The sequence below is a fragment of the Otolemur garnettii genome, unplaced genomic scaffold (assembly GCF_000181295.1).
Source record: "Otolemur garnettii isolate 467f Iridium unplaced genomic scaffold, OtoGar3 scaffold00257, whole genome shotgun sequence".
Classification (NCBI taxonomy): domain Eukaryota; kingdom Metazoa; phylum Chordata; class Mammalia; order Primates; family Galagidae; genus Otolemur; species Otolemur garnettii.
In genome coordinates this window covers 753,970-773,226 of record NW_003852652.1, presented here as the reverse complement: position 1 = coordinate 773,226, position 19,257 = coordinate 753,970, and the positions used below count along the sequence as shown (strand labels likewise).

General features: G+C 39.6%; 1 protein-coding gene across 4 annotated transcripts in view; it reads right to left on the bottom strand.

The window, feature by feature from the left end:
* MKL2 (MKL1/myocardin like 2) overlaps positions 1 to 19,257 on the bottom strand; it is a 214,557-nt gene that overhangs the window by 75,580 nt on the left and 119,720 nt on the right. Inside the window, exon 1 of one of the 4 annotated variants that reach the window (XM_023508555.1) lies at positions 8,509 to 8,823. The exons of the other annotated variants lie outside the window; for them this stretch is intronic. Within the exon in view, the coding sequence (XP_023364323.1) occupies positions 8,509 to 8,629 (121 nt within the window). The 5' untranslated portion in view covers positions 8,630 to 8,823. Of the gene's footprint in view, positions 1 to 8,508; positions 8,824 to 19,257 lie in introns of those variants that run through there. 4 annotated transcript variants of the gene reach the window in all.

Here is a 19,257-nt window from a genome sequence, read left to right as displayed (position 1 = left end):
TGCGCAGCTATAGGTAGGTGCTACAAGTTAAAGCTCTGCTTCCTAATCCTTCAGGAGCATGAAAACATGAGCCATATAAGGGACTCTCAAATTCCTTAACATAAATTCCTAGTTATGTGGGGTCTCGGAATAAAAGAACAAACAACAACAAAACAGGAAAAGAGTGAAATATTGTTCACCTCTGCTTTCCCTCAGAATAGTGAGCACATGCTATTCTGAAGAGGGGATTGATCCAGGTGACCTGGCTTTTCTTTCCATTTTGTGGGTTCGGAAAGGGAGCTAATACACTTTTACACATCTATCTACATCTATATTTGTCTGTGTATATACCTACATACATACACACACAATTAAGCTCACCAAAACATAAAGACAACTGTGAACTATCATAACTTGTGAGTTAGCCTAATATCCTAGCCAGATAATGACGTACCAGGCAGCCATGCTCAGCACGGAGGATCACCCGTTATCCCTTGCCACACACGCCAGCCAGTCACTGTTCTGGGGTTAACAGTGGCATATTTTGTACAAGTAGTACATGTAGAAAAGTTCTGGTGTTCAGATGTTTAGACACTAAGACAATCTCCTGACTCTACTGTTCTGATTCATTTGCAACTCTAGCAGATGAATCTGCACACCTAAATTCAAGCTTCTATGAATCTCTAGATGAGAAATGTATTCATATTTACCAACAAGCAGAGACTGAAAACTTACATCTCTTCAGAAATCTTTTTCAGTTGGGAAATCACCAGCCTCTGTGTTCACTGGCTCCTGGAAATTGGTTTCACCTTGCCCCAAACTGGAAAGGATGCCAAGCAGGGCAAGCAGAGCTTAGTGACAAGGGCTTGCTGTGTGTCAGGCAGCAACCCAGCACTTGGTGCACACTAACTCATCTCATCTGCACAGCAACCCTGCATGATGGGTACTGGACTGTCTTTTCACAGAGGAATTAAGCACTTATTCAAGATCACACAGGTAGTGAGGACCAGAGATAGAATTAATGAGGAACTTTTAGTGTTTCCACAGGATAATTTTTCTAACAAAAACAAAATACCCCATAAAAACTTAGCATGCAAAAAGAAATGTTTCCTAATGTGTAGCATGCTATTGGTTTTGCCACTGTGTCATGTAACTTGAACAAGGCTTTTAATCACCCTGTTTCTATTTTACAAGAAATTCTGCACGTTATAATTGCAATAGAAAAGTCATAATCAACAAGATTTCACTGGTGTTATGGACTGAATTGTGCCCATCTCAAATTCTTATTTTGAAGCTCTAACCTCCATTATTTGATGTAAGTCAATACACTGACTATACTTGGACACAGGGCCTTTAAGAGGTAGTTAAAATTAAATGAGATCATTCGGCTGGGACACTGGTCCGATAGGACTAGTGTACTAAACAAGAGACACCAGAGAGTTTACCCCTTTCCCTCCTCCCCACACACCACTGAGGAGAAGCCCCTCTGCCTGCACACAGAGGGAAGGTGACAAGCCAGGAAGGCGGCCCTCCCCAGAAACCAGACCCTACCCCACATTCCAGCCTCCACAACTGTGAGCAAAGTACTTTCTGTTTTGTAAGCTAGGCAGTCTGTGGTATTTTGCTAATGCAGTCTGAGCTGACTAATACAACTGGGAAGACACAAAGAAACTACAAGGTTATTCTCTTTGGATTCTGAAGCCTGTAAAAAACCCTGATGAAGCTATCATTAGGAAACAGCTGAAAACCCAAGGTTCCAAACTTCTAATAAATAAGAAAGATGTCATGATAGCACAGACTCAGGATGGATATAAGTTGAAAATCTTAAGTCAACAATGCATTTAATACTCTTATAAACCCATTGTAAAGCCCCCGAATCCTAAGTTGTAAGTTGAGGACCGTCTTGTCACATTCCTGGATGAGACTGTATGATAAAACAGTAGCTAATGCCTACCCCAGTATTGCATATGGACTTTAACATAGTTTAAGAGGTAATTTTGATGCGCTTTTTTCCCTGCAGGTGATAGAATCAGGATAATCACTGCAGGCCCAAGAACCCTTTCCTGATCCTTCCCCTTTCCTTTTCTTACCTAGGAGGTACCATCCTTTTCTGAAACATTTATGAGTGACAAACAGATGTCAGGGGCTGCAAACACAGTGGTGAACAAAACAGACCAAAAAGCCTACAGCTAGCAGGGGAGACAAACATTTAATAAAAATAATCATGACAGACACAAATGAAGACCAAAAAGATCTAGTCAGTCTGAGGAAGAGGCAGTGGTACAGGTGACACTTGAAGTGTAACTGAAAGGATGGGCCACAGCTGCTCTGGCGGGGGTAGGGTGGCTGGGCAAGGGAGGCATTCTCCAGGACAGTGGCCGTGCTTCCACAGACACAGGCAGGGCCTTCTTACCCATGGAGTTTGGGTTTTATCCTAAGTACAATGGAGATTCATTACAAGGTGTGAAGCAGCAACACAGCTGAGTAAGATTATATTCTAAGATGACAACTCTTGGTATCAGTGAAGGGTAAAGGGATGAAGGGGGCCGGACTAGGAGGGAGGGGAAAGCAGTAAGGCAGCTCTGTCTCTGTGTGAGTAAAGGGGACCTGGGTAAGGACATTGGCTGTGGACAGATGAAATATTACTGACATAGAATTGGTAGCTTTGGTGATAGGATTTGGTGGCAGATTATGAAAAGAAGGTCATGGAAAGTAACAAGGATTGCACCCACCTAGGTTCCTAGTATGAGCTACTGGGTGGACAGAGGTGCCATTTACTGAGATGGAAAACCCTGGAAGATTATGTTTGGTGGGAAGAAATACAAAACCCTTTGGAAACATGAGGAAGGTAAGTGGCTGTAACGGGCCTGGAGCACAAGAGGAGCCGGCCTCTAGTCTGCAGTGCTTATGCATTTGGAACAACGCGTGTATTCAGTTTTCTTATGCCAGCTTGTGTGTGTGCACACATGCATGCGTCACTGTGCATGTGTGTGTCTTAACTTCCACATTATCATTTACTTTCTCACTTGTTAGGCTGTGAGATCTCCTTGAATGCAAGGACTCACAGAAGTTTAAAACATCTAGCATAATGCTGTGTGGATGCATTCAAATTTTGCTAAATAAAATTATTTAAAATAAAAAATTATACAATTTTGACTCAAAAGTAGCATGCACTCATTTTAAAAAATACTAAATAATGTCTTGGAAGCAGAATCCTTTAGATTTTCATTCATATCTATGTTATTTGAATTTATTATAAGGACTATGGACTATATCTCAGATCTTTTCAAATTTGCTTTAAAAAAAACCATTAATTTAGTGGTAACTTACTTGAATAACTTTTCAATTACTAGAACACTGGCAGAAAAGAAAGAAGAAAATATTCCCAGACAAAAAACAGATATAGCAAAATTCACGTGCTTTACTTAGAGAACACTCTGTCACCACACCCTGTCCCTGACAGGGTCTTTCTCTGTTGCTGGGGCTAGAGTGCCACAGCGCCACTATAGCTCACTATCACCTCAAACTCCTGGGTTCAAGTGGCTCCTCCTGCCTCTGCCTCCTGAGTAGCTGGGACCACATGCATGCACTAGAATGCCCGGCTAATTTTTTCTACTTATTGTAGAGATGGAGGTCTTACTCTTGCATAGACTGGTCTCAAATTTCTGGTCTCAAGCAACCCTACCACCCTGGCCTTCCAAAGTGGTAGGATTACAGGTATAAGCCACTGTACTTGGCCTGTAACACCTTTTATAAGTTTTGCTTTAATTGCTTATTTATTCTGTTTCTCCCTGTATGGCTCAAAAGATTTTAGTTGAATCAGTAATAGCTCAAGAATTCCATTATTATATTTTGTTAGCCCGTTGACTACATTAAAGACATTAGAAGCAGCAAACCAGAAAAAGGAGAGCAGCTGGAAGAGAAAGATTATAAAGTCAAACAATAACAGTTTCAGTAATCTAATAATGATCCAAGAACCATTCTGTGCATGGGCAGGCAATCGTGCACAACATACATTACCTTTTGGGCCAACCATTACTTTATAATTGAATTGTAAATTATACCTGAAGGTGATACCTTAATTATTATATTCTGTTTAAAAAGGCAGGGAAGGAGATAATATTCTTTAAGTACTTATTGCATAATAAAAACATGTCATGGAAATTAAGGTAAAGTACATATGAGATAATTTCCATCATTCAAAAAAATCTTGGTGCTTTGGTAAAGTTATTTATTCAATCTATAGTCCCAAATTGCATTACTCAGAATATCTCAGACAAATGTTCATTTTCTTCTTAAATAAACCTACTATAGACATGTCCCAATACAACATCTTACTTACTCCATGGTTCACTAGGCAACCTACCACACACTCTCACTCACTTCAACTCAGCTCTCATTAACCAGTCTGTGGCAGAGCTGGGGATGCGGCCCTCCAATCTGTACATCTGCTCTATTCCTGACATGGATGGTCAAGCCACACAGTGACACGAGTGCAGCCCCTAAGCCACCTGCTGGAGGATGGCTGCATAGGAGGATTGCTGTGCAACCCACAGTGGCTGTGTACCGAGTAAGACATATAAGTTAAAATACTGTATTTCAGGGTTGTCAGAGCAACTTCAGTGTAAGTAATTAATCCTCTACCCACTTTTCTTTCTGTCATCAGAGAACTCTCTATACCAAACATCAATTTTTCCTCTTAAATTCATTTGCTACCATTTTTCCTTTGGTAAGTACAGAATATAACTCACTAGTAGCACTGGTATAATGATTCATTTGTCTCAATAATGACACTTAAAACACTATCTGAATTAAATCATCTCAGTTTATTTGATTTTCTGGAAAATTCATAATTCAAGTCAGAGTGGCTTATAATATCCTTCTTAGTTGTAGATCCAGAAATTAATTTAAATCTCATGCATGTTGAGCATAATTAGAAAATGTTCACAGCTTTTGGTAGACAAGTTAAAACTTGAGATTCCCTATTGCTGCTTTGACAAAAGAAACTAGTCTACAGAGATTTCTCTATTTTAAATTTGTTCAAGAGATTCAGGACATTTATTACTATCGTTACCTATAGCAGAAAATAATTACATTCTCCCACCATATACATTGGTCAGTACCTACCAAAAGTTTCTTGTATCGACATTAACTGAACTGTGAGGCAGTGCACTTTGTCATCCAGACAATTCTCTGGCGTGTGATGACAATTCATAGGTGGTCAGCGCTTCAAGCTTTTTCCTTTTTTGAATTTTCAAAAGGTATTACTACATTTTTTTGTTAAAGTATCATATAAATTCTTGAATCTTAACAATATTTACTTACAGTCACTTTTCCCCTGTGTAATAATTTCAGCCAACTAGTGCTATAACAATCACAGAAGTCCTAACATGTCCCAGTAAAAGCAAGCAACAAAGCAATCAGGGGAGAACGGAACCCTCTGACTCTGACAGTAGACATATGTCAGAGACATGAGAGAGACCATCCTGTGTCTACGTGATTAGAATTACATGAGCAAAAATTTACCTTTCCTTCATTACCTAGAAACATGATTCAGACATTTAAAAAACATTCTAGGCCACGTGCAGTGGTTTCACCCGTAATCCTGACATTTGGGAGGCTGATGTGGGAGGATCACTTGCAGTTGAGAGTTCAAGATCAGCCCGAGCAATATAGTGAGACCTTGTTTCTATACAAAATAGAAAAATTAGCGAGTGAGCAGCTACTCAGGAGTCTGAGGTAGGAGGATTGCTTGAGACCAGGAGTCTGCGGCTGCACAGAGCAACAGTGATGATGCCACTGTATTCTAGACTGGGCAGTAGAATAAGATCCTATCTCAAAACAGAAAAGAAAAATTTCTAGAGGTTGCTCTTTCAAACAAACAAGAACCAAGCTTGACAAAAATGAGCAGAAAACCAAACACTGTTGATGTAAACACAAAATAGATATTTTAAATATGTGTCCTTTAACACGAGGCATAAACTATTATGCATTAAAATATTCATTTATACATTTGTCTCTTTTGAGACAATCTGTCTCAAAATAGCATAGGTTCTAATCTGACTCTGAGATATTAATAAGTGAGTTAAAGGCATCTAAGCAAGTGCTGCCCTCTCACCCAACTTCTGTGAATTAGCACAACTGATGTATGTCCAATCTGGGAAAGCAGAGGAGGCTCACCAGGGTCTTGTCCCAATGTTACATTCTATGAATCTGATAAGCAAACACTGGTGCTCACCTGCAGGAGCTGTAACACATTGAATTTCAGGAGTCAATTTTGCATAAGGAACCAACTTATTTCTTTACAACTCCAAATAAAAAAAAAACCTTTCTACAAAATTTCTCTCATATTTTCCATTCTAATTAAATCCAGATTGAGCTCTTTCAGCATCACCAACTTTGAGGTAGCAAATTACCCTAATACCTACATATTTATTAATTTACCCTCAGCCCTACCTACTAATGAAAATGAGTAGAAATATATAGTCTATTAAGATATAAAGCAACACCCAGTTCAATGCAACTGTGGTGAGACAGATTGAGCTTATCACTCAATTTTTCTGTGCATCATTTTGAAATATTAAATTTCTCTCCCCTATCCCTTTATATGACAATACACAATACTTCTACTTTGTAAATATATACAAGATTTTACATTTAAATAGAGAAGAAAGTAACAAAGAATCAAAAACCTAAATAAGAGAAGGGATGACAAACTGGCTTTGAACCAGTCATCTCACGAAAACACTATGAAGTAAGTACTGTTTCTTCGCATTGTACAAATGAGGAAATTAAGATTCAGAGCAGTGAACTCGTGGAGGGTCACAAAAGTAGTGAATGGTGCACCTGGGATTTGAACCCAAGTATATCTCACTGCAAGGTCTGTGCTCTTTTGACATTAGGGTACAGCACCTGTATAAGCTGAAAGTGTGGTCAGAATTGTTAGGGAAAGAATCTATACATTATGTAATGACCTCAGTTCTATTTTGCTGTTCCTATTGCTGATTCTCGTTTTTGTATTTGAATTCTTCCTTTCAATGCTCCCTAATCATATTCTGCTGTTGTGACATTTTTTATTTCTCCTACTCATTTTCCTCTACTTTCCCAGTTTTCTAAATAGCACAAAAATTGTTTTAAATCTATTCATCAATAAGAACTTATGTGTAAAACTTGAATTTGATTTAAATAATGCATAGATAATTCTCAAACTTTAAAAAAAATTAAATATTAAAAATTATTCAGTTCCCCTCATTGAGTTTCCAGAAATGTGTCATAAAAACTTGACTGGTGTTGATTTTTATAAGAATCTGCAGTGAGGCAAGCCACCCTCGGCCCACTGCTCGCTCCCCATAGCAGCTGCTTAGACCTCATTGTGTGTCATTTGTTTCCTTCTAGGTTTTTTTCAACCCATACCCAAAAGGAGTTCAACTCCAGCAAATCCAACTATTGTTTCTTCTTATCTTCGAAACCTGTAATAGCCTATGGGCACATTCTTGCATTCTAAATGTCTGAGAGGGAAAGATGGAGAAGGAATGTCTCTTTGGAAGATGCTCAAGGGGCTACTCAGGCTGCTGACTGCGCTCTCACTCTGTGGTCTCTATGAGATGAGCAGCGCAAGGGGGGGTGGGGGGCGGCTGATGGCAGGAGCTGCAAGCAGGGAAAAGGAACCAGGGTTATTGCAGGGGTTTGCCTTCCAAAGAAGACTAAAAAACCAATTTTCAAATTAACAGGTATTGGGAAGGGTGACCTTCATGTCTCAAATATAGGAAAAGCTTATTCCCCCTAGACCCTGACTTTCTCAGAGCACAGCCCCTGATGTGCAGCTGCTGCAGTAGAGCCAGCCGTGATCTCGTCAGTCTTGCCACACGCATCAGTGTGACCCACACCTTTGGCCATCTCCTTGTATCAGTCAGTAAGCTACCTGTACAGCTGTCACCAACAAAAACAACTGACAATATCCTTAAGTTTATCCTTCTTTTTTTAAAAGAGCCAGGCAATGAACTTTTTAAAACAAAAATGATGCACTGGGCATTACAGCCTATTAAGTCATCATTTTAGGATTTAAGAAAGCTTGCTACCTTCTTGGGTTTTAAATGAAACATACCACAAACATCTTAATTGAAAAGAATGAATCTTCCTGGAATTATGTATTTGTAAACCCAAAAGAAGCAGGGTTCTGACTAATGCTGAAAAGATAAGGCTTTCTCCAAAAAGGGATGGGGAAAAAAAAAAAATTGGAAAAATTGTACAAAATGAACCTGGAAGATATTTTAGCAAAATGAGGACAGGCTTCCAAGTGCCCTTTCTGTGTTAATTATTGCAAAATCCCTGCAGTTTTATCAGCTATGAATCTTCAGTAACAGCTACCCAGAACAGCATTAAGCTTTCATTTCAAAGAACTCAGAACGTGGACGGTACAGGAGTGAACAGAGAGCAGACACACACGGCAGGTAAGCAGACAGAGACATTCGGCTGGGCTCATGGGAATGAGAATTTGGCAGTTTTGCCCCTGTCCGCAGACAGACTGACCTTCCTTGAGACTTTTCTGGTTGCTCCCCTCAAGGCATTCCTTTTCTTTTAATGGTTCAAAATCCCCAGCAGTTAAAATCTCTGGGAAGCCCTGTTGCTGCTTCTTGGAGCTATCGATCATGGTGAGAGGCTTCAGGAGACAGGCAGCAGCATCAAGCAGGAGAAAAGCTTAATTTGCAGAACAGCAGAGAGCGGCTGGGAACACTGGTCCCTGGGTCCCGGGCTGCGCCCCACAACACCCCAATCACTGGGCAATTATGTCGTTAAGCCAAAGGCAGCCATTACCCTTTAGTTCCCAGCTTGACCCGCAAATACACTCAAGCCGCTGGAAGCCCTCAACTCTCTCCCACGTCAGGAGGCAGAGCCACACAGGCGCGATTCTAAAATCCCGCCCCTTTCCCAGCCAGCCCCCTTCCCCCGCACTGGAGACTTCAATCTGCAGTTTGATGGTCCGAATCATCTGACAAACACTGAGTCAAGCAGTTAAAAATAAATCCTCGAGTTGTTAAAAGAGAAGACTTTGCTGATACCTAAGAAGACAAATTGCTGCCTATGGTCTCTCTTGGGCTCTCTATAAACACAGCCATGAGCCAGACAAGCACATTCATTACTCATTAAGTTCCCCAGTTAAACAAACTACAGTCCAGGGCATCGAAGGGAGCAGCTCTTATCTCAGCAGGGGTGCTGCACTGAATAAACATGCTACTAGCAGATGTGGTGGGAACAGACTCATCTGCCTGCCCAGGTTCTTTTGTGGAGCGCTTTAAGCTGCACACAGCTCTCCGGGCAGAGCCCGTGCTCTGTAACAGAGAAGTGCACTGGAATCACAACTTTCTTCCTGTGCAGTTCACATCCGAGCAGCAGTTTCCTTTTGTACCGCTAGTCGGCTGAGAGTTAACATCGCCATGATTTTTTTTTTAAAGGAAAAATCTCCCCTGTATTAAAAGCAGCAATGAGTGAGTTCTATTTCACACATGTAACAGATTCAACCAGCGGCCAGCCCCAGTTTAATTTCACAGGAACTATCACGGACCAGCACCTTTCCTGCAACTCACACGCTGCTGTTTACATCTCAGGGACGGACCCCGCCCAAAGGAAATCTCCAGCTACGGTAATTCTAGGCACCTGTAGAGACAAGCCTGTTTCCACATATACCAAATATTTATCTGTAGACAAAATAATCTGATTTTCTTTTTTTAGTGGTTCAAAGTATGTGCCTTTGCAGAGAGCTCCCACAAAACCCGCTGGAGTCTGTAACAGCAGTGACAGTGAATCCTGTTCCATGAGGAATCCATTTTGCTCACTTTTTTAGAAACAACATCCAGCAGAGTGCATGGAATATTGGGAGTTCTCAATGAATACTTGCTGCATGATTGAGTGAATGAATAAAAGCCGAAGAAAGTGCATTGGGAAAACTTCTTTGGGTGATACTTAAGAGTTCTAAAGTAGTCCTAGATCAATGATTAAGAGCCACTAATTTTAGATGAACAACTAAATAAATGGTCTCTAATGGAAGCACATATTTTTCTTTAAAAGAAAATATAAAGATCCATTTTAATTATGCACCTGATGTGACACCTGTGGGATAAAGAAAGGCTTAGGTTTTTACTGCCAGGAAAACCAATATTCTTTTCGTAACTTATGCACAGATGGGCCTGGATGGAGCCTCTGTCTTTGCCTGTGGTCCCTAGGCTAGCGTGCACTAAATCTGCACTGGTCTAGAAAGATAGCTAGTGACCCTTCTCCAGCATCTCACATGACATGTTTTTTGTCAACTGAAATTCCTCCTGAAGGAATTTAAGCCCATCCTTGGGAGTCCAAACTTCTGCAGGAACAAACAGTGACAATCTTATCACACTTCTCAAAAATGCCTTCAAATATTCTGCTACTATGTCTGATCCTAAGGTCTGTATCCTTTTAAATAAACTACTTCTGCACTTTTAAAGGAGTAATAAAAATAACCTTTTTTTTTTGAGTATTCTTTACATTAGCCCCTTTGTTTTGCGAAGTCTATCTTGTTTAATGCCCAATAATCCTTGTGATCATTATAGACATTTTACAGATCAAGACCAAAGTCACAAAACCTGTAAGTGGTGGATCTGAACTTTAAACAGAGCCCACATCTATGCCTTGGACTGCCTGTCATCTGCTAGAATATGTTTCACTTCCAAGCTTTAGTTTGATCTCGAGACACCTTTAACAGCAGAAACAATACCTTTTATAGCCTCCTAGTAATTCTACTCCTAGTAAGAGAAGAGAGAGCCAACGTAATCATACTGGATGATTTTACAAAAGCATTTTAATTTTTCATGAAATAATAACAATAGTAGAAAATTTCAGTGCTTATTATGTGCCACAGTCTAAATGCTTCTTATATATTATCTCTTTTATCCTGTTGACAGACTTGTGAGTTCAACATTATTATCCTGATTTGCAGATGGGAAACCTGAGGCCAAGAAAAATTAAATACTTTCTACAAGGTGGCAATATCTTATAAGTGACAGCCAGGAAACGCAGGCAGTTTGGTTCTATCCTTAATTATCTTGCAAAAAGAACTACAATCATTTTACTTCAGGAAATTAATGGGGGGGGGAATAATGATAATAGCAACAAAACTCTGATATTGTCTTTTTATAATGTTGCTTTTAAATCCTGAAAAATAACCAACTGTTTATAGGCCGCAAGTCTGGAAAACTGAATATGTATATACAACTATACCAGCCATGGTGAAATTCTTTACCGGCTGTGTGTGTGTGCTCAGTGTGCGATGAAAGTGTTTTTAAAAAATTCTCTTTTAAATTCTCTGTATGCTTACTACTTTTATATCTAATAAGCATCAATTCCAATAAGGAAACACATTATCCTGCCAAGGACAAGAAAAATTGAATACTTTCTCAGAGGTGGCAATATGTTATGAAAAGCAGGTATTGTGGCTCTATCCTTAATTATTTTGCAAAAAGAACTATAATCATTTCACTGGTAGGTTTATATCAAAACTCTTGTGCTTGTAGTTTTGAAAAAATTTTTTTCTAGTGATGAATATACCTGGAAGAACAGTTATTTTGCTATTCAATTTTTTGAGATAATTTACAGAATATTTCCCCCACCAAATTAGTTGTGAATAAAGTCTAACATGGGGTCTCTTCACCCTAAGTACCCAATTCCTACAAACAAGGATATCCTACAAGACCGCAATATACCATCAACATCAAGAAATTAACATGACTACATCTAAGATACAGACTCTACTTAAGTTCCACCAATTGTCCCAATAATATTCTTTATGTTAAAAGGATCCCAAGCAGCATCATGTATGACGCTGAGTTATCAAATCTCTTTAATTTTCTTCCATCTCAAACAACCCCTCAATCTTTTTTCACTCTTCTTTCCTTGAATTTTGAAGATTACAAGCTACTTATTCTATAGCACTAATTATTTTGTGGAGAAGCACTCTGAGACCAATCCACTGATGGACTAGGATGAAGTATTTATTACTATGACAGTGGCCAAATGGTGATTTTGAAAATTTCCACTTTCATTCTATATTTACTACTGGCACAACCTAGTGTAAGAAAATTCTCTTTACATGGTTTATGTTACCTATTTTTGTCAGCACGAGTTAATGGTTTCTTATTTTATGTAATGGATTATAACCTGTTACTCCATTTATTTTGATGCCCACCTTATCCTAGATTTGGCTAATAGGGACTTACAGAGTGGCTTCTTGTTGTGACACTATTATTCTTTGAGCATTTTCTTACTTTTGGGGACAAAATATCTCAGGCTTATCTTGTACTTTTCCTGCCCTATTTAAAAACCAAGGTCTGAATGCAGGTGTGCTCATTACCCTAAGGGTGTAAGGGTGTCTTTGCTTCCAGGCTTCTGTAGACAGAGTTGGGAATATGTCTGAGCTTATGTGTGCGTACACACACACACACACACACACACACACATATATATATATATATATCTACATTAAGAGATGTAACTATACATCTGCATTTATTTATTGTTATATTGAGAACCCACTGCCTCCAAATCCTACTCAGTGGCATAGGCTTATTTACATGGAGGTACCTACTCCTAAAGAGACCAGTCTTCCATGGTCTCTGCCACATCTATGCAGACACCTCCTCACCTGACACTGCCCACCACTCCTTCTGCAGGGCAGCTGCTTTGCTCAGCCCCACACTGTGTCTTTTGGATTGAATTAAGGGGAAGAGAGGAATCTTGCATCATCTTTCAGTAAGAGAAGCCCACAGTTGTCACATGAACTGTGTCCCAGAAGGTCTGTCCTTTTCTCTTGCTCCATGGGCTACGTCACCCCTCACTGTCATTTGGCTCTACTGCTATGAGTGATTAAAGTCACTTCTGCTATGATCAATCTGCTTCTACAGTGTATATGTATGAAACTCAAAAGAGCTGTTTTAATATGAAATAGACTACCATAAATCAAATCAATTTTCCCACCACTCCAAGCACAGATATTTAATAAGTGTGAGAAAAACTGTATGGCTTAGAGACTTGGAGCAATCCAAGAAAGTCTTTAGGGAATTAGAATACAAACAAATACAGCTCAAGGGACTTACACAAAAACTTGGCAGAGTCCATAAATGCTTACAAAACTACTGATAAAAAGATTACTGTTGTGATGATGCTGTACTTCAGAAAAAACCCAAGAATATTCTTATACCAACTGGGTGATGTTTCATCAATGTGAAAACATTCAAAAATAATTAGTAACAAATGCAAACAGATTGCTAAATACTGAGGCACACTTCTCCGGTAGCATTCTTTTTTTTTTTTAAATTAAATCATAACTGTGTATATTAATGCATTTATGGGGTACAATGTGAGCATGCTTGACATGGAGCCTGAGAGAAGACGACTTGTTTTCATCTTCCACATCTCAGTACTTGGTAATAGATCCTCAGCAACATGACTGACATGAATAAGGGTCAACTTTGCAGCTTCCTGAACATAGGCTGAGCTACAGTATTAAACAATCGACACCAACAATTACATTGGATGCATTTAGGAGGTAAAATTTCAGTCTAGGTTACCCCTAAAATACTTTTCTAAGTATTTTTAGTAAGATACATATTTGATCCTTATTTCTCTCCTTTGTATGTAACATAAACACCACTGTAAAGCATGGTGACTTTATGTCATTACTAAATGATTATGGTAAATCCTAACAGTTAATTTAAAATGTTTTTTTTTTTTTTGTAAAAAAGGACAAATATCTGAAATCAGATAGCATGCTTTAAAAGTCCTTTATTACTATCAGTTTTTAAATATATACTGAAAAATTCTTCATTTTGTCACTTTGAAAATATATATTGAACATACAGTACTTCAGATGCAAATTAACAATTTTGCCTCATAAATTTTCCTGACATTTCTAAGGTAGTAAGATTTTGAAGGAAAGCATCAGTGGCTTTGCAGCACAGCTGAACACGACACCAGGGCGAGAGCTCAGTGGACCGTTTCCAACTTGTGCTTGCCGTCTCTCAGCCTGGAGCAGACGGGCCCACCAGAATATGGACACTACCCTCTTGGGTCTCCTTCACCTTTCCTGAGGATTCGAATTTTACCCTAAATGGTTTGCTGATTGACCTTGCTTGGACTGAGAGGGGAGAACATCATGTGGGATGGGGCATGGCCGCATGAGAGAGGCCACGGTGCACACCCTGTCCTCAGGCAGCTCTTCACATCACCACAGTCTCACTCCACCAGGACCTTCTGACTACTGCTGGCCTCCTGCTCACACGATTTGCCGGATACTGATGAGATGGCAGAATATACTTTCACAGCTTAAAAAAAGTCATTCAAATTCTTCGCTGTTCTAAGCTTTATAGTTACTTATAGAAATACAGAAAACTAGCTGGAAAATGTACAACAAAGAGCTTTCTTTGGGTTATCTGACTGGTCTTTTTTAAATTCTGAAATGCCTTCCTTCGTTATGGAATGTAAGGGAGAATGAAATGACGAGAGCTTGGAAGGTTCAGCATCGATGCAAGGGATGAGGGAAAAGCAAAGACTCAAATCCCCGCAAACACCAGAAGGTATAGCACTAAGTGACAATCGGCCTGCTGTTGAGGTCAGCTGTTGTATTAACAAGAAAACCATGACAGTGTTTCTCAGCCTTTTTCACGTTAGTAGAGAGCCTGCCTGAGCCTTTTTTAAATAATATTTTTCCTGATCACTTTCCATGAAATTTTAACAGGTTTACTGTATGTTTAGGTACTGTTACATGTATCTGTGCCTTATACAGACATAAAAGAATATCTTGTGCCCATTTCCCAAGAACCAATTTTCACCCCATTTAGAAAGCTTAATGTACAAGAGAAAAGCCAATTTTCCTATTTTGTTAAGAAAAAAATAGTATGGTAATAAGAGTGAACTGTGTGTAGAAAACACACAATGAGAAAATAGCAAATGTTCACCATCTGTAACAAGGATGATTTGGTTCATAGGAAGTTTAACAAAACCTTTTAAGGATTTTGAGCATCTTTTGATTTTTAGCAACTGAGGTGTGGGTGTCATGTATTGATATTTATATTAAAAAAAGAAACTGAAGTTTATATATAAAATGATATTTTCAAGTCATTCTACTGGTGAGCCCAAATCTTTAATCTCAGTCTTCTGACAATCCTTTTTACCAAAAGCCTGCATGTATTTTTTCCTTTGTACTAATTCTACAAGTGATTTTCAAAGGCAGGTATTAAGAAAAACAGGTTATTTAATTTTAGGGCAATAACAACATCACAGGCAGATGAAGTTTAGAGGCAAACTGCCTTATCTATGGAAATGCAATAAAGTATAGTTTTCTATGATTGTAAAAATTAGGAAAAAATGTATATAAAATACCTATCACAGTCAAAAGGGGCACGCCCCTCCATCGTATGGTGTCAGAACTCATTTCTAGAAGGCTCTCCTGCGTCTGCTCTCCTCTGTGGCTGTGTGTTGGTGAGGTTTGGGGTGTCTCTGAGACATGCACACATGGGTACAGACAGACTGTAACACCAGCTGTAACCCCACACCCACCTTTAACATCTTCCAGGCAAATTCCCCCTAAGGCTGTAGCCCAGGTACAGATAAAGTCAATTTATTTTTGTTTGTTTAGTACTTAATATCTTTTGGTGTGTTCCTACTACTTGAGATTTTATTAGCTTAAAATCTAAATTTATTAAACATGCAGGAAGCCCCACTGAAACTTTTTCACTTAATTGGAATAAGGAAGTAGAAAAACTGGTTTAAGACACTAGGACTAAGACACTGATATTTGAAAGACTTTTATTCTGCTTGGCACGTGGCTCACACCTATAATCCCACCATTCTGGGAGGCTGAGGTGGCAGGATTGCTTGGGCTCAGGAATTTGAGACCAGCCTGAACAAGCAGACAGCCATCTCCTAAAAATAGACAGATTAGCTGGGCATTGTAGCGGGTACAGGTAGTCCCAGCTATTTGGGAGGAGAGGCAAAGATGATTGTTTGAGCCTAGGAGTTTGAGGTTGCTGTGAGCTATGAGTAATGGTACTCTACTCAGGGTAACAGAGTGAGACTCTCTCTGTCTCAAAAAAAAAATAAGTAAATGAAATAAATAAATAAACAAATATCTCTCTCTAAATAAATACAGACTTTTATTTTAATGCTAATCAACTCACTGATATAAGTACATCTAAGACATCATTTAAAACAACTCAATGAAGGTTAATGTGCATTTACTAAGAGCCCTTTTTGCACTGGGGAACTATGTTAGGTGTGTGGGACACAGTCTTTGTTCCCCACAAAATATGGTCTAGAGTTTTTAACAATTCCTGACTGCTACCTTTCTCTTTCCCATTTTTTTACTCTTAGTAGATTGTTCATTATCCTAGTGTGCCTGTAACTATCTGCGGTTCAGAGGAATATGTTAAAATTTCCAGTCTGGTATGGACTAGCACATGGTTCTCCTGTGCACAACTGGGAGGTCGTGTTAGCTGGGAATTACCCAGACTGATCTGCCCTCTGTTCCACCAGAGCAGTGCCCCGTCACGCACTGAGTGTCTCTCTTGTGTTATACTGCCGTAAAAATGTCTACACACTGTTTCTCAAGTTACCTCACAGGGGACTATTCACACCCTATGTGTATGTTGCTTCCTTAGTTATCTTTAAAAGTCTAGGATAAACTATTTTAGCCACTCTAAATTCTTTCAGCATCCTGACATTCTGCCCCTGCACCTTGCCTATCCTCAGACCCCAAACATCTCATCGTGGTCAAGCAGTTCACCATAAGGTCTGAGAAATGGGTAGAACAAAAACCAGGAGTCCAAAGATGCATTCTTGAATTTGTTAATAAAATGTAAACATTTTATATCCAAGTGTCACCATATAGCAATGGAAAACCTCGTGATGATGACGTATTCAAGTCTAGAGAAGGTAAAATGATACTCAGCCTGCAGGAGTTTGAACATAGAAAGTGGTGAGAGAAATGAGTCAGTGTGGCATATGGCAGGACAGACGCCGAGCCTGTGCTAGAGCAGCGAGTACCTTTGCCAGGTGTCAGGCAGCAATCACATTTATGCAAAAATGCATCATGTCACAGTAAGTTAATACTCATTTGAATTTCATTAGCATTGTGGATTTCTGTAATTAATATGCAAAGTGTTTTGGTTTTGTAGTTGTGTTAAGTGCTACTAAGCACAGGAGTTTATAATTCATTTATGACTGTACATAATCCAGCAACATTATACTAATAAAGACTAAGTTCATGAAACACTACTTCACTGCACAACTCAGATGCAAACAGGCAATCCATTCTGTCTGCTGCTCAGCTTCCACAACATTATCTTTGGGTAGGAATTACCCATTTGTCTCGGTTTCCCTAACCTGACTGCGTGGGAGTCAGGACAAAGCAGAGATAATCAAAAAGCATAGCTCAAGAAATCAAGGAGCCAAGATAACTATCCAAATGCAATATGAAGTCACACCGTACCCACCCATGAGCTCAAAGAGTTTACTTACCTCTTGCTGACTCCATTTGGGATTCCCTGCACCTCTGTTGCAAAACGTTTTTCATTCTCCTCAAGATCACACTACACTCCCAACCTCATACCTTTCTCAGGAAGTAACCTGGCCCCTAGGTCCACAAACAATATCAAGGTCTCCAGACATCAACTGTGCTCACTTTCCTTCCCACTCCTACTCTTCTTCCTGTGTTTGAAGAAGTAATCTTTTCTTCCCAGAGGGAATCTAGACAATTTGGTTAGGGCCACAATCCCCTCTATCTACTTACAAAACTGTAATCAATAAATTATGTCTCTCCACTGGGGTCTTTCATGCCTACAATAGTATTTGCATTTCTCTGTGTACTCCTTCCTCTCCTTTCTAATCTAAACTTCTGACTCCCTATTCCTATACTCTCTCCCTATAATCTCAGCTTCACAGGGGCATCCACTGTCAACTCTAAACACCCACCTACACATACTACACGGGCCCAGACCCCCAGAGCATTGACTTCTTACTTTCTAAATGACAGCTCCAAATGAGTTTTCCTTCTGGAGTAAGAATGCCTTTGATTTTAAGATGATATGCTATTCCCAGGACTAAATCCTTGAATTTTATAAGACAGGCTTTGCTTCCCTTCAGTGGGAAAACAAAGATAATATTAAAAAACAGAAAACACAACAGCAAGTAATGTGCTGGCCTGGACCTCAGGTTGGTCCAGCTCTGAAGAACGCACTTAGAAACCCAGTGGTCATCCCACTGCCTCAAACATCATGACTGCTCAACTAACACTGCTTCCACGAATCAACAACCACTCAACCCACCACAACTTCTCGGTGCCTCTCCCCTGTCTACTTAAATTCAGCCCACATTTCTTAGTGCGGCATGCGACCAATGCTTTGTCTCCCATGCATGTCTTCACATGTCCTGAACAGCAGCCGTACATGTCCCTATGCTTCAGCTAAATGAACTGCTTAGTGTTCCTAATACACCCTGACTTGGCCTTGTCTTTGCTCATGGACAAGGAATTCTCTATTTCTAATCTCTGCCCATGGAAACGGTATTCAAACATCTTCAAGAATGAGTTCTCTTTAGAAGCTTTGCAAGATACCTTTCTCCATCCTTAAGCAGCAGGTCTCTTTCTTTGCATACTCTGAACACTCCTGATTCCTGTTGTCAGAAGACCCAGAATCCATGTAATGATGATAATGAAGACGATGCTAGTTGTGTATGTTACTCATGCTTACTGCGGCACTGCATTTACGCATGATGTTAAGTGTTTTACATGTATTGACTCAGTTTACTTCATTCAAGAACCCTATCTACAACTCTCTCCATTTTATAGTGAGACACTGCAAGGCTAAGTTACTTGTTTAGCTACACAGCTTTTGGGAAGTAAACAGGAGATTTTTAACCTAGTCAGTACGGTTTCAGTCTAGTAGCTTTGCTCAATGGGTTTTGAGAGAGAATTAAGCCCTAATGCCAAAAGGCATCTATTGTATATAATAAATTAAATTCTCTCTCGAAATATCAAAAATGGTACTAGGTACATTATCCTTGGTAGACATGGGGACACAGTCCCTCACACATTTGTAGGGTTTAATTCTCTCCCAGAGCTCGGGCTGAGAAAGGCTGTGTGTGATCCCTCCTTCATGTTCTCTCTCAACACATGTCTACACTCTCCATATTCTGGGCATCCCTCCCCATCTCAGTTTATAGTCTTTGCAAGCTGAGACTACATCTATCTTTCCATTCCTA